This window comes from Trachemys scripta, chromosome 7, assembly GCF_013100865.1.
Source record: "Trachemys scripta elegans isolate TJP31775 chromosome 7, CAS_Tse_1.0, whole genome shotgun sequence".
NCBI classification, from domain to species: domain Eukaryota; kingdom Metazoa; phylum Chordata; order Testudines; family Emydidae; genus Trachemys; species Trachemys scripta.
The window spans coordinates 87,012,340-87,024,641 of NC_048304.1; the positions used below are offsets into that span (position 1 = coordinate 87,012,340).

The 12,302-nt window shown below is 39.5% G+C and overlaps 1 protein-coding gene across 3 annotated transcripts in view; it reads left to right on the top strand.

Annotated features, from left to right (window-relative positions):
* The window catches only part of FAM149B1 (family with sequence similarity 149 member B1), a 24,763-nt gene extending 13,685 nt beyond the window's left edge, over nucleotides 1-11,078 (top strand). For 2 of the 3 annotated variants that reach the window (XM_034777931.1, XM_034777932.1), the window contains 4 exons: nucleotides 2,785-2,911; nucleotides 3,330-3,455; nucleotides 4,568-4,649; nucleotides 9,719-11,077. In XM_034777931.1, coding sequence (XP_034633822.1) covers nucleotides 2,785-2,911; nucleotides 3,330-3,455; nucleotides 4,568-4,649; nucleotides 9,719-9,795 — 412 coding nt within the window. In that variant the 3' untranslated portion in view covers nucleotides 9,796-11,077. Of the gene's footprint in view, nucleotides 1-2,784; nucleotides 2,912-3,329; nucleotides 3,456-4,567; nucleotides 4,650-9,718 lie in introns of all 3 variants that reach the window. The other variant, XM_034777933.1, reaches the window with a different exon arrangement.
* Nucleotides 11,079-12,302: the final 1,224 nt, after the last annotated feature.

Consider the following 12,302-nt stretch of genomic DNA (forward strand, 5'->3'; position numbering starts at 1 on the left):
GGTTACCATACGTCCTCTTTTTCCCGGACATGTCCGGCTTTTCGGCACTCAAACCCCCGTCCGGGGGGAATTGCCAAAAAGCCGAACATGTCCGGGAAAATGGCGGCTCTGCTCCTCCCCTGACTCTTCGGCTCTGTTTAAGAGCCGAGCTGCCCGAGCGCTATGGGCTTCAGGCAGCCCCCTTGCCTCCGGACCCCAGCTGCCGGCCGGGCACTTCCCCTCCCGGGCTCTGGCGGCACAGGGTCCGGAGGCATAGGGGCTGCCTGAAGCCGGTAGCGCTGGGGCAGCTCGGCTCTTAAACAGAGCTGAAGAGTCAGGGGAGGAGCAGAGCCTCTGCCCGGGAGGGGAAGCGCCGGCAGGGGGCACAGGGTNCAGAGCCGCCATTTTCCCGGACATGTTCGGCTTTTTGGCAATTCCCCCCGGACGGGGGTTTGAGTGCCGAAAAGCCGGACATGTCCGGGAAAAAGAGGACATATGGTAACCGTATCATATGTGGACTCTATTCATCTATAAATTGCAGTATTTTCAAAGCAGAATATCTATTTTACAACTTTCTACTTTTGTTTGCACATTTGTAGTTATTCCTTAAACTCTCATATTAACACAAATATTATGTAGATTTAAATATCACAATTAAATAAATTTTAAAACTGAATAGTTAAAAATCATTTCCCTTTTGTTTACTTGTCTAGACTTAAATTTTGTGTCTTTTCTGCAATAGGTGCTAATAAATTATCACTCAGACTTCAGAGAAGCCAGGGAATGCTGTTCCCTGTCTTGTTTTAGATGTCATTGATTCCATCAACTTTGTAATATAAATACTGAACTTGCCTTTTGTTGGGTAGAAAGCTTCCGAGTTCACCTTCTTAAAAAAAGGATTTGCTCTTAACAAGCCTTTTACATCTTCCTTTTTGTTCCTGTAATGAAGTCATAAAGTTGAATTTGTGAGATCACAGTTAGTGATTTCATAGACAAGCAGGATGAGAAACAGAGCTGTGTGGGAGAATCTCTTGCTTAAAACACACATTTCAGCAGCATCTATATTTGTTTGTATATTTTGCCAAACACAGTGGTATCTAGCCACTCGAGAGAGGAACATAAAGTTTCAACATGGTCCTGTTAGGACACACTTCTCTTCTCCATTCTGGGGTATCATTGATCTGTTATTGATTTCTTTCCTCCCCTTTTTGGGCTTTCTGGGCAAAGTGACAGAGTGTTTATTAAGAAAAAGGCAGTGTAAACATCTGCATCTTGTATTGTGCAATAAAAGAGGCAAAACATGACATCATCCTTATGCACTGTGGTAGAGTTCCATAGCAGGGTGCCCTTTCCCAAGAATGCCAGGACTCCAGTACCAATGAGCTTCATCTTGGGTACCAACAACTACTTAGTACATGTTGAGCACAGTATTTCAAGGATGATGTGGAGGAAAAGGCAGTCCTATTTAGGTTTTGAAGATAAAGATCAGGACTTTTAATTGGATCCAGTATTAAAGGGGGAGTTAGTACAGGATTCTCATTTACATGTTCTTGTCTATCTGTTCTGCTTAGGAGATGGGGTTCCACATTCCAAACCAGCTGCAGCCTCTGTATATTTTCCATTCTCAGCCCCACATAGAGAGTATTACAGTAGTCTATCCTTGAGACTACAAAGACATAGATCCAGAAGGTGTTTCTGGCTGCTGCCACAGCTTGGATATCTAGATACAGTGCAGAGCCAAGATGGCCTACCTCCTAGACAATGGACAGAAACCTTAACAGAAGAAATTGATACAGATTATGCAAAATCTGCCAAAAGTTCCTCGTTGCTCACCAACATTTATCTTACTTGAATCTGAGTCAGTGTTTACTGACTCTATCCATCCAGGTGCTTATTTCTTCCATACAATGAGGTAGCTAGAAGATGGCATCTGCTTCAGGTGCAAATGATATGTGTAGTTGTGCCTTATCAGCATGTTGCTGACATTTGAGCCCATACTATCACAACCATCTCATGGTCTCTCTCATAGATATTGAAGAGGAGAGGGGACAGTATTGAGGCATGTGGGATTTCACAGATAGGAGCTTTTGGTAAGAGCAGTTGCCCATCACAGCCCTCAGATGTAGTCAAGAGGAATGAGTAGAACACTGTGAGAGCAGTGCCATCAACTCCTGCTATAGTCCATAGATGGGATAGCAATATCTTGTGGTTAGCCATATTGAGGGCATTAGATAAATACAGTAGAACTAGCACAGATGTCTTACCGCTGTTCATGGCATAACATTATCTGAAAGAATAACAGTGCTGTCTCAGTGTCATAGCTAGGCCTGAAACCTATCTGGGAGGGATCTAGCGATAAGTAATTATGTGCTGCTGGAGCTGGGCTGCTGTTACCTTTCCCATGACCTTGCTTAGGGTTGTGAAGACTGCTGAGTGAAACTGCTGAGATCGCTGTTATTTTGACCATTGACTGGACCAGAGTGTCTGGAAGGTTTGCCTTCCCAAGGGATACATTGACAAAATGCATGAAGAGCAGTCGCAAGCTTACTAACAAGGGAATACAAGAAAATTACTGGCTAAGACCATTTTGTAACTTTTCAAAAATAATTTCAAGTTTATTCCAGTGCGATGCTCGCCCTTAAAGCCCAGTTCTCTTATACTTTCCACACAACAACCCAGCATCTTAAACTACAATTCTGCATGTGTTGTCCTGAGTTTTATTGTTTCATTTGCTTTAGCTCACATCAGTCTCATAATCTCTGGTATTAATGTATATTTTTGGTTGTTGGTGGTGGCGGATTCCAGTCCTACTGCACATGACCAGCTGTTGTCACCGTCCTTAATGCCCTTGAGCCGAAATAATCTTCTGCCACCTATTAGTACTGCAGACGTGGTGGAACACTTGAACACCGTGAGATCCCAAAGACAAACGGTAACCTGCCAATTTGTATGTCATATGAAAACACATTTAATTATATTCTTTGGAAACGAGAGACATGTTAAAGTTGAATTTATCTCACAACAGATTGCATTGGCAAATCCAAGAAACGTTTATTGTATTTTTATTTTTGGTTTATATTTTTGTTATCCAAATTATCCTGAAGTTCTGAGAAGTTCTTCCTCATAGTTATAAGATAATACAATGTTGTAATACAAAAATAAGCTCATGAGTTTTGACCAACAAACTGGAACAAAGTTGAGTGCTTTTCAGACCCAGTGAAAGTAGGAACCATTTTCTGTTTCCTATGAAGATGCTCATAGTTGATTAGACTCTGATTCCAAAATTTTATCTTTAATGTAGTCACAATCAAAAATAGTCTGATTGTTAATTTTCCTGTACTTGGATGTAGGAAGCCCGAGGGAATTCCAGTCGAGCTCAGAGTGCAATGGAAGATGAGATTAACCATCAGCAGCCACAGGAGAGGCTTTTCTTACCTGATCATTTCTCCAGGCCTAATACAACACATGCATTTTGGGTAAAAAGTGGCAAATGTATCCAAATAATATTTAGATCCAGAGAGATTGTTTGGTAGATTTTTGCTTTAGCAGTTAGCATTTATAAATACTTAATGGAGAACTGGATGGCTCAAGTGATTGGTACAGAACCTTTAACTCCTACATCTCCAAATTAAATCTGCCCAGGTTGGTAGATACAAAGTTGTTTGGCACCTGTGACATGACAATGTGGACTCAGTCCAGTTCCTAGAGGCTAAGTGTATATGCCTCCAAATTCCCCACAACCAGCTCTCTTTATGGTCAGTATTTTCAGCTATTGGAACTACACTCTTCTCCTTAAAAATGGTCCTTCCAGAACACGTTTGAGGTATATTGAGGAGAAGCTTGTACTCTTGAGCTAAATATGACTTTAATCTTCAGAGCTTTTCAAGCCAGCATCTTTCATGAGGATTACAGTCATGAAGTAATGAGGAAGAAAAAAATACTTTGCTTTGTAAACTTAAAGGGACTTGTTGGGCCGTCTACTCAACCTCCTGCATAACTGAAGGATAGTTTTCTTAAGTTTCCTGGAACAACCCCATATTATTTGTAAAATCCCTACAGTTCAATTTCATTATCAGATGCTGCTGTATAGCTCTTTATTTTAAAATTTACTGGGGAACAGTTTGGCTGGCTTCTTGTCCCAGCTTTAACTAAACTTTTTTATTATATTAAGCTTTGTGAGTATTGAATCCTGCAGCACAGCTCATGGTTTCCATGTATGGTTTTGGTTTTCCATGTATGGTTGTAGGAACACTTGGGCTTCCTAGCTTGAAACATAGGTAGTTTCAGAAATTGAAAGAATGATAATGAATGGCTAGTGCTGCTTTTAAGTAATATATAGTAGATTTTTGGTGGGGGAGGGGAGAGGTGTAGATAGGTTAAATTGGACAGAAGACACCACACCTAAGGGAGAACCACCTCGAGATATTAATCTTTGTATATTAGGCTCATATATTATACTTACGAGGTCTGGAGTTATTGGGCACCATTAAAAGTGTTCTGTTTTAATAAAGTTCTTGGTATTGGGACTTGCCATTTTAAAAAATCCTGTTACTGCAAGTATTCAAAACTAGTTCACCTTATCTTTCAGCCCGATCCACAGTATCGCCGTTCTTGCACAGTTATTGATTATGCTAATCAACCCCGGACCAGTAGAGGATCAGCAGGCACAGGTACATGCAATATTTTGACTGAAATAATAATGGGTGTGATGTGGGGTATTTGCTGCTTTTGTATCACATGACTTAAGTTATATCTGCAACATGAACAGAAAACCTCTATTAATAAATTTATTTTATACTTGATTTATACTTCTGATTTACTATTATAGAAAGTTTCACAGATATGAGGCATGTGTGGTTTTTGCTCCTGCCATATGTAACAGTTCAAATAATTCAAAGGACTTTTTACATTGTGGACCTTGATCCTATTAAAATACATGGAAATTGACTGAAGAGAAAGAAAGATCAAGTACTATACATGTGAAATTCAAGGTTATATTTTTCTATTGGTTCTGGTTCACTTTCTGTGTAACTAAGGCCTTGCCTATATGAAAAACTGAGCTGATTTAACTGAAAGTCAGTGTAGTTGAATCAGTGTCAAAAATCCCTATAGGGATACTTTTACATAAGTTTAAACCCCAGATAGCAATTTAGCTTCATTTGACTTGTAACCCACTTAAGCTGAATACACACACACAGTTTAAATTGAGTTGAGTAACCGTGCAGAGGATTTTACCAGTTTAGTTAAGTTGATTTAAAATCCACTTTTAGTTAAACCAGTGCAGTTTCTAAATGTAGACGAGGTTTTGCATGGGGATGGGATGAACTTAGTGGCAGATAGTACGCATTCCCTAGCCCGAACTGCCCTACTATTCTGGAAATGCTAATGATACAATCCTTAACTTTTAAAATAAAGCCATTCTGATATGCTTCAGATACAACCCCCAATACAATTTTGTGACTTAGCAGCAGGGTACATGAAGCCGTGTGTGCGCACAAGTGCACTTTTGCCACAGAAATAATCTAGGGAGGAAGGCCTCTTGTCTCCATCAACTCTTGCTTCAGAGATCTCAGGATTACTGTAGGGAGAGTGTCAGTTATTGTACTATGCAATTACACAGCAGTAAAAAACAGTTAACCAAATCTATAGTTTTGTTTTCTATGTTGTTTTCAGGTATGGCTGGGAGTTTACATTGGAAAATAGTCTGGATTGTAAATCCTTAATTGGGATAAGCTTGTCACTTCAAACTCAAAACCCATTCTCTGTATCTATTTTAATACTGGAATGTTTATTACTCTATAGATTCTGTTAACATAAGAGTGAGAGGTATCAGGTTAGGGATATCTAGTTCTTCCTGTATTAGTTCACCGTCATGCTCTGGGTCATTCTTTAGATGAGGAGAGAGATCATCCTCCATTGGGTTGGAAATGAGGCAGCAGATTTGAGTACTGTTAAATGTTCTTGGTGCATTTGTATCTGATAGTTGATGGTCTGTCAGATTTCTAGTGGATAGGTGTTAGGATGGTATTTATTATCTCAGCTGGTATCAGACATGCCAAACCCACGAAAAAAACGCAGGAAGTAGGCTTGTTTTTGGCTTAATTGGCTTATGAATTGCTTGTTGGCTAGTAGCTTGTTGCTTCTTTTTTTTTGATCGGCTTCTGGCAAGCAGGGGCAAGTGGGAAGGGAGTCAGGGATGCACAGCAGGCCCATCATAGTCCCAGAGTGCACACTGGGGGGATTAGTCAGTAGAGGGTTGGGGTTTGTAGGGATTGGTTTGTTTTGGCCTTGTTTTGAAATGGGATTAGTTTGATTTTTGGCTTATTGTGAAAGTCAGGGTGCTTATTTACTGTGTGAGAGTTGGCAACTGTGGCTGGTATCCTTGTCAATGATTGAACAGTTATGGAGAGCATCTGGTGATTCCTTCAGCTCAGTGTTGAAGCACATGGTCGGGGGAAAAATGGGGGGTGGAGAATTGAACTGTTACTGTCTGTTGTACTATTAGAAAGCTCTTACAGGTTGTCCCTTTCTGGTGAAATTCTTGAGTCCCATGATTTGTGGTGTTAACTCTAATAAGGCATAATGTTCCAATCATCAGAATCAGTGCAATATAGTTCAATGAAGCAGCCACTCACTCAGCTAGTGAGCACAGCAGAAACCAGCCCAAGAAGGGATAGCAAAGGGAAGGGTCTGGCATATAAATTCTCCAGGAATGAAATGCACACTGACATGCCCTACCTAGCAGCAGCTCATGTTATTTCCCCTACTTTATTCTGGACTGGGATGGAGGGAGAGTATTATACACTTTAAATAGCAAGTTACTGTGCGGCAAGCCAGGTTGCGAAGCTACAGTGCACCAGCTTGCCATGCAGTGACACCGTGTGTGGATATTGATACAGTGCACTTCAAGTAATAGTACGTCAAGCCAACATCCAGGACTTTATACTCCTTAGGACATTACTATGTGATATGACCAACTGCTATGATGTAGAATCTTACCCCGGCTTGCTGCACAGAAAACTTGCCATGTAGACAAGGCATAGGGCACAAGCATGCATGTGTTTCTCCCTCCCCACCAAGCCTCCAGGGAATCAGTCCCTTCTCAGGCCAAGCTCCCCTCAACTCCTCCTCTCCCATTGCTGCCAGACTTGGTATACAGCACAGATCAGGAGCCTAAGTACTTAACCCCACCCCCATTAGAGTATCTGAATAAGGGCCAGGCTGGAGAGCGCTCAAGGGCATGTCTGAGTGGAAGGAAAGAGGTGCCTGAATTGTGTGTATGTTTTATGTACACTTCACACTGATTTTTCAAGCTGAAACATCCATAGCCAAAGGGAGTATTGCCTACTATGCTTAGAAGACAGACCAAAAGAAGAAACTGTCTTAAAAATCATGATTTTTTAGGATACTAACTATTACTCTCCTGTATTCATGCTGGTACTTCTCACAAGCACTGGAATTTCAAGTATTCTTGGTACAAAACTTCTTTAATGGATCCTGTCACAGAGCAGTCCACAATAATACAGCAGCTACTTTCAACCAAGTTAAATAGAAAGGAGCATAAACACTGCCAAATTAAGTGTAAAAATGTAATAAATGCCAAAAAGGAGTCTGAAGAACAGTTAAACATTTTATTGCCACCTTTTGAGTTTTTGGCTAACTACATCAGAAGCAGGAAGCCTGCTAAACAACCAGTGGGGCCCCTGGCTGATCGAGATACAAAAGGAGCATTTAAAGACAAGTCATTGCAGAGAAACTAAATGAATTCTTTGCTTCAGTCTTCATGGCTGAGGATGTTGGGGAGATTCCCAAACCTGAGCTGTCCTTTGTAGGTGACAAATCTGAGGAATTGTCGCAGATTGAAGTGTCACTAGAAGAGGTTTTGGAATTAATTGATAAACTTAACAGCAAGTCACTGGGACCAGATAGCATTCACTCAGATGTGAAATTGCGGAACTATTAACTATGGTTTGTAACCTGTCCTTTTAAATCGGCTTCTGTACCCACTGACTGGAAGATAGCTAATGTAACACCAATATTTAAAAAGGGCTCTAGAGGTGATCCCGGCAATTACAGACCAGTAAGTCTAACATCAGTACCGGGCAGATTAGTTGAAACAATAGTAAAGAATAAAATTGTCAGACACATAGGACATAAATTGTTGGGCAAAAATCAACGTGGTTTCTGTAAAGGGAAATCATGTCTTACTAATCTATTAGAGTTCTTTGAAGGGGTTAACAAACATGTGGACAAGAGAGATCCAGTGGACATAGCGTACTTAGATTTCCAGAAAGCTTTTGACAAAGTCTGTCACTAAAGGCTCTTATGTAAATTAAGTTGTCATGGGATAAGAAGAAGATCCTTTCATGGACTGAGAACTGGCTAAGACAGGGAACAAAGGGTAAGAATAAATGGTACATTTTCAGAATGGAGAGGGGTAACTAGTTGTGTTCCCCCAGGGTCAGTCAGAGGACCAATCCTATTCAACTTATCCACAAATAATCTGGAGAAAGGGGTAAACAGTGAGGTGACAAAGTTTGCAGAGGATACTAAACTGCTCAAGATAATTAAGATCAAAGCAGACTGAAGAACTTCAAAAAGATCTCACAAAACTAAGTAATTGAGCAACAAAATGGCAAATGAAATTTAATGTGGATAAATGTAAAGTAATGTACATTGGAAAAAATAACCCCAACTATACATACAATATGATGGGGGCTAATTTAGCTACAACTAATCAGGAAAGAGATCTTGGAGTCATCATGGATAATTCTCTGAAGACGTCTACGCAGTGTGCAGTAGCAGTCAAAAAAAGCAAACACGATGTTAGGAATCATTACAAAGGGATAAAGAATAAGACGGAGAATATCTTATTGCCCTTATATAAATCCATGGTTCGCCCACAGCTTGAATACTGCATACAGATGTGGTCTCATCTCAAAAAGGATATACTGGCATTAGAAAAGGTTCAGAGAAGGGCAACTACAATGATTACTGGTTTGGAATGGATCCCATATGAGGAGAGATTAAAGAGACTAGGACTTTTCAGCTTGGAAAAGAGGAGACTAAGGGAGGCTATGATAGAGGTATATAAAATCATGAGTGGTGTGGAGAAAGTGAATAAGGAAAAATTATTTACTTGTTCCCATAATATAAGAACTAGGGGCCACCAAATGAAATTAATGGGCAGCAGGTTTAACACAAATAAAAGGAAGTTGTTCTTCACACAGCACACAATGTGGAACTCCTTGCCTGAGGAGGTTGTGAAGGCTAGGACAATAACAGGGTTTAAAAGAGAACTAAATTCATGGAGATTAAGTCCATTAATGGCTATTAGCCAGGATGGGTAAGGAATGGTGTCCCTGGCCTCTGTTTATCAGAGGGTGGAGATGGATGGCAGGAGAGAGATCACTTGATCATTACCTGTTAGGTTCACTCGCACCTGGCATTGGCCACTGTCAGTAGACAGGATACTGGGCTGGATGGACCTCTGGTCTGACCCAGTATGGCCATTCTTATGTTCTTATACCTTTCTTACCTCCAGAAAGTTTCATAAAAGAAATATTTTAAGATTATTGTACATAATCAGTCTTGGTTTTTAAAATGAAGATAATGCAATTGCTAATAAATAAATAAAAGGAAAGTGTATTTTAACATTGAAAATGTTGATATAAATGTTTTTGGTATTTAAGACTTCTAGCATATACTAAAATGCATGTTTTACCTAATCTTTATGTAGTAGGTCTTCAGCTACATGGTTCTGTAAGAGCTCACAGCAGAGGTGGATCAGTTACAAGAAGCAGACAAGGACTATGAGTAATGAACTCTCACCATGATGCATTGAGCACATCTGGACGCTCATGAAACAGTGTTGAATCTCAGCAATATCAAACTTGTTTACAGAAGAATTTAAGAACATCTTCACGAAGGATCTTATTTTTGTATGTTATATTTTAAAAAAGCAGCTGCCAAAGACTATAGGGTACTCAGCACATTTCAGTTTTCTTCCTGTAGACCACGTTCTGCTATTCTGGTGAACACTAAAGCTTGTATCCTAAAAGTCTACCAAAATTTTCCACTAAACTATTGCTAATATTTTTCATATTAAAAAGGACTATTGGCTCAGGACTCTTTGCTTCCCGTTACTGCAGCAGTGGCACTACTGGAACAGTTGCCTAAGGGCTAACTTTGCTGTGAAAAGTGCAATAGTCTTTCACAATCTATTTACTATATATTAAAGGATTTAAAAAAAAATCTTAATTACTACACATTGATATTTTTGGCATGATTTCTCTATCAAAAGTGAGTAGATTTATTGCATATAATGCTGCTTGTACAACTGTGGTGTTCAGGTACTTTGGACAAACGGTGGATCCTGTGGTGAGAACACCAGATACAACAGTTGCATAAAATAAGGTAGCAAATAAAGATGAAAGCTTATGCTTCCACATTTGCTAATTTTAACTTGCAGTCTTAACTGTAGCATGTCCTTTCCTGTATTATAAACTAATACCTCTCCCCCAGTGACTCAGGCAAGTGACCTCAAGGGACAAAAGCAATCATTTTGCTGAAAAATTATTCCCACACACTACTCAAAGTAAGAGAATCCTTTAAATATTCTTCTTGATTAAATATTTTGTTAAGTAATTTCAGCAGATGAATCTGTCTCCATTTTGAAACAAATTAGAGTGACTAAAGAAGTGTTTCTGTGCACCAGCATCATTCACCATTTCAGTCATATATGAGAGCTTTCTTAGGCACAGACACATTCTGCTTTTGTAAGATAGACATACTGGGATATATTAGAAACAGTTACCATTAAGACTTAAATATAGCTTATACATTAAATGCAACAATTTCACAGTAAAGCAGCTAACCTGTAATTCAGTTTAACTACAATTAGCTTCAGGTCTTACTATTAACAGTAAGTGCCAGACTGCAAATATATGTATAGTCATAAATTGAGAGTAACCTGTTATTTTTGAACAAAAGTTATTCTGCTACAATGTGAAGACAGTTACTTTGAGAGAACTGATTCTTTAATAAACAAATTGTCACCTTTTATATGCAATTAAAAAGAACCTTTTCTAAACTTCATTTGTTCATTTGTAATTTGAAAATATTGAGGAACAGTTTGTAAATGTGTTTTGTTAAATGGCTTCACTGTTGCCGACTGAAAGTACATACATGATACAAGCTTCATGAAGAGAGATTGAAATGACTGTCCCAGGGCACATTTGCTCTTTAGTGGCCACATAAGTCCCATTACTACTTGAAGTCATCTTGCTCAGACAAGAGGAAAAAATATCCTTTACAATCCTAGTCTGTTAGCAGATGCAGCGATTTAGTCCTCTCTCTCTCACCAAAAAACAGGTTACAAATTTCACCCACCACTTTGTGCCTTTTAGCAACTTTTTTACTCAGATTTTCCTCCCTCCCCTTCTGATGCAAAGACCTCACCTCAAAAATTCCTGTTCATGGAAAAGCAGTCCAACCCCCTCCGGTTGTCTTGGTTCAACCATTCTCTGTTCAGAAAAATGAAAGAATAGTGTAGACAAGAGACTTATTTGTATTCCTGTGGTGCCTAGGAGCCAGTCAGACCATGACCCCATTGTGCTAGGTGCTGTACAACACAGAACAATCCCTAACAGGCATGGGGGGTTCCCTTCCCTAAGATTTAGTGATCTTATCTCAGATGGTTAGACAGACAGAATGATACATAACATACCAAAGCACCATTGAATTAGCTAAAAGCATTAACTTAAACATGATATTTAAAGGCAATCACTGTCTTTTCCAAGGCACTAAGTGGGCTGTAACAGTTGACTGACCAAGTATCTCTTTATAACTGAATCCACACAGTCTACTCATCTTGGTCACTACAAAGGTTCCTTCCTTTAAGGAAATGAAAATTATCTAAATTAAAACTGTCAAAGTAGTTCAAATCAGGCCATATGGCAACACTTGTGTTAGGGACCAAAATATTTTTCTCTGCAACTCCTCTGTTTGTGATACCCTATTAACACACACAAGACAAATGCAGCTTCGATGGTATTATGGCCCCTAACTAAAGGTACACGTAGTTCATAGCCTGAGACCAGCTCTGGAGACTTTTTACCAAAATTCAATCTCATTACAGATACAATTCCTGTGCATGATAGAAAGGGGTCAACAGATGTCAAAAGTTTGCACTACTGAATGCTTTTGTTTGGTAAGATTTGTTTTGCACCTAATCACAGTTACTTAATGATTTAATATAGTTCGTCTGTCAGCTTCAGGGTAATAACTGTTAAAAGCAATGAGGTAACACTAAGCATGAAATA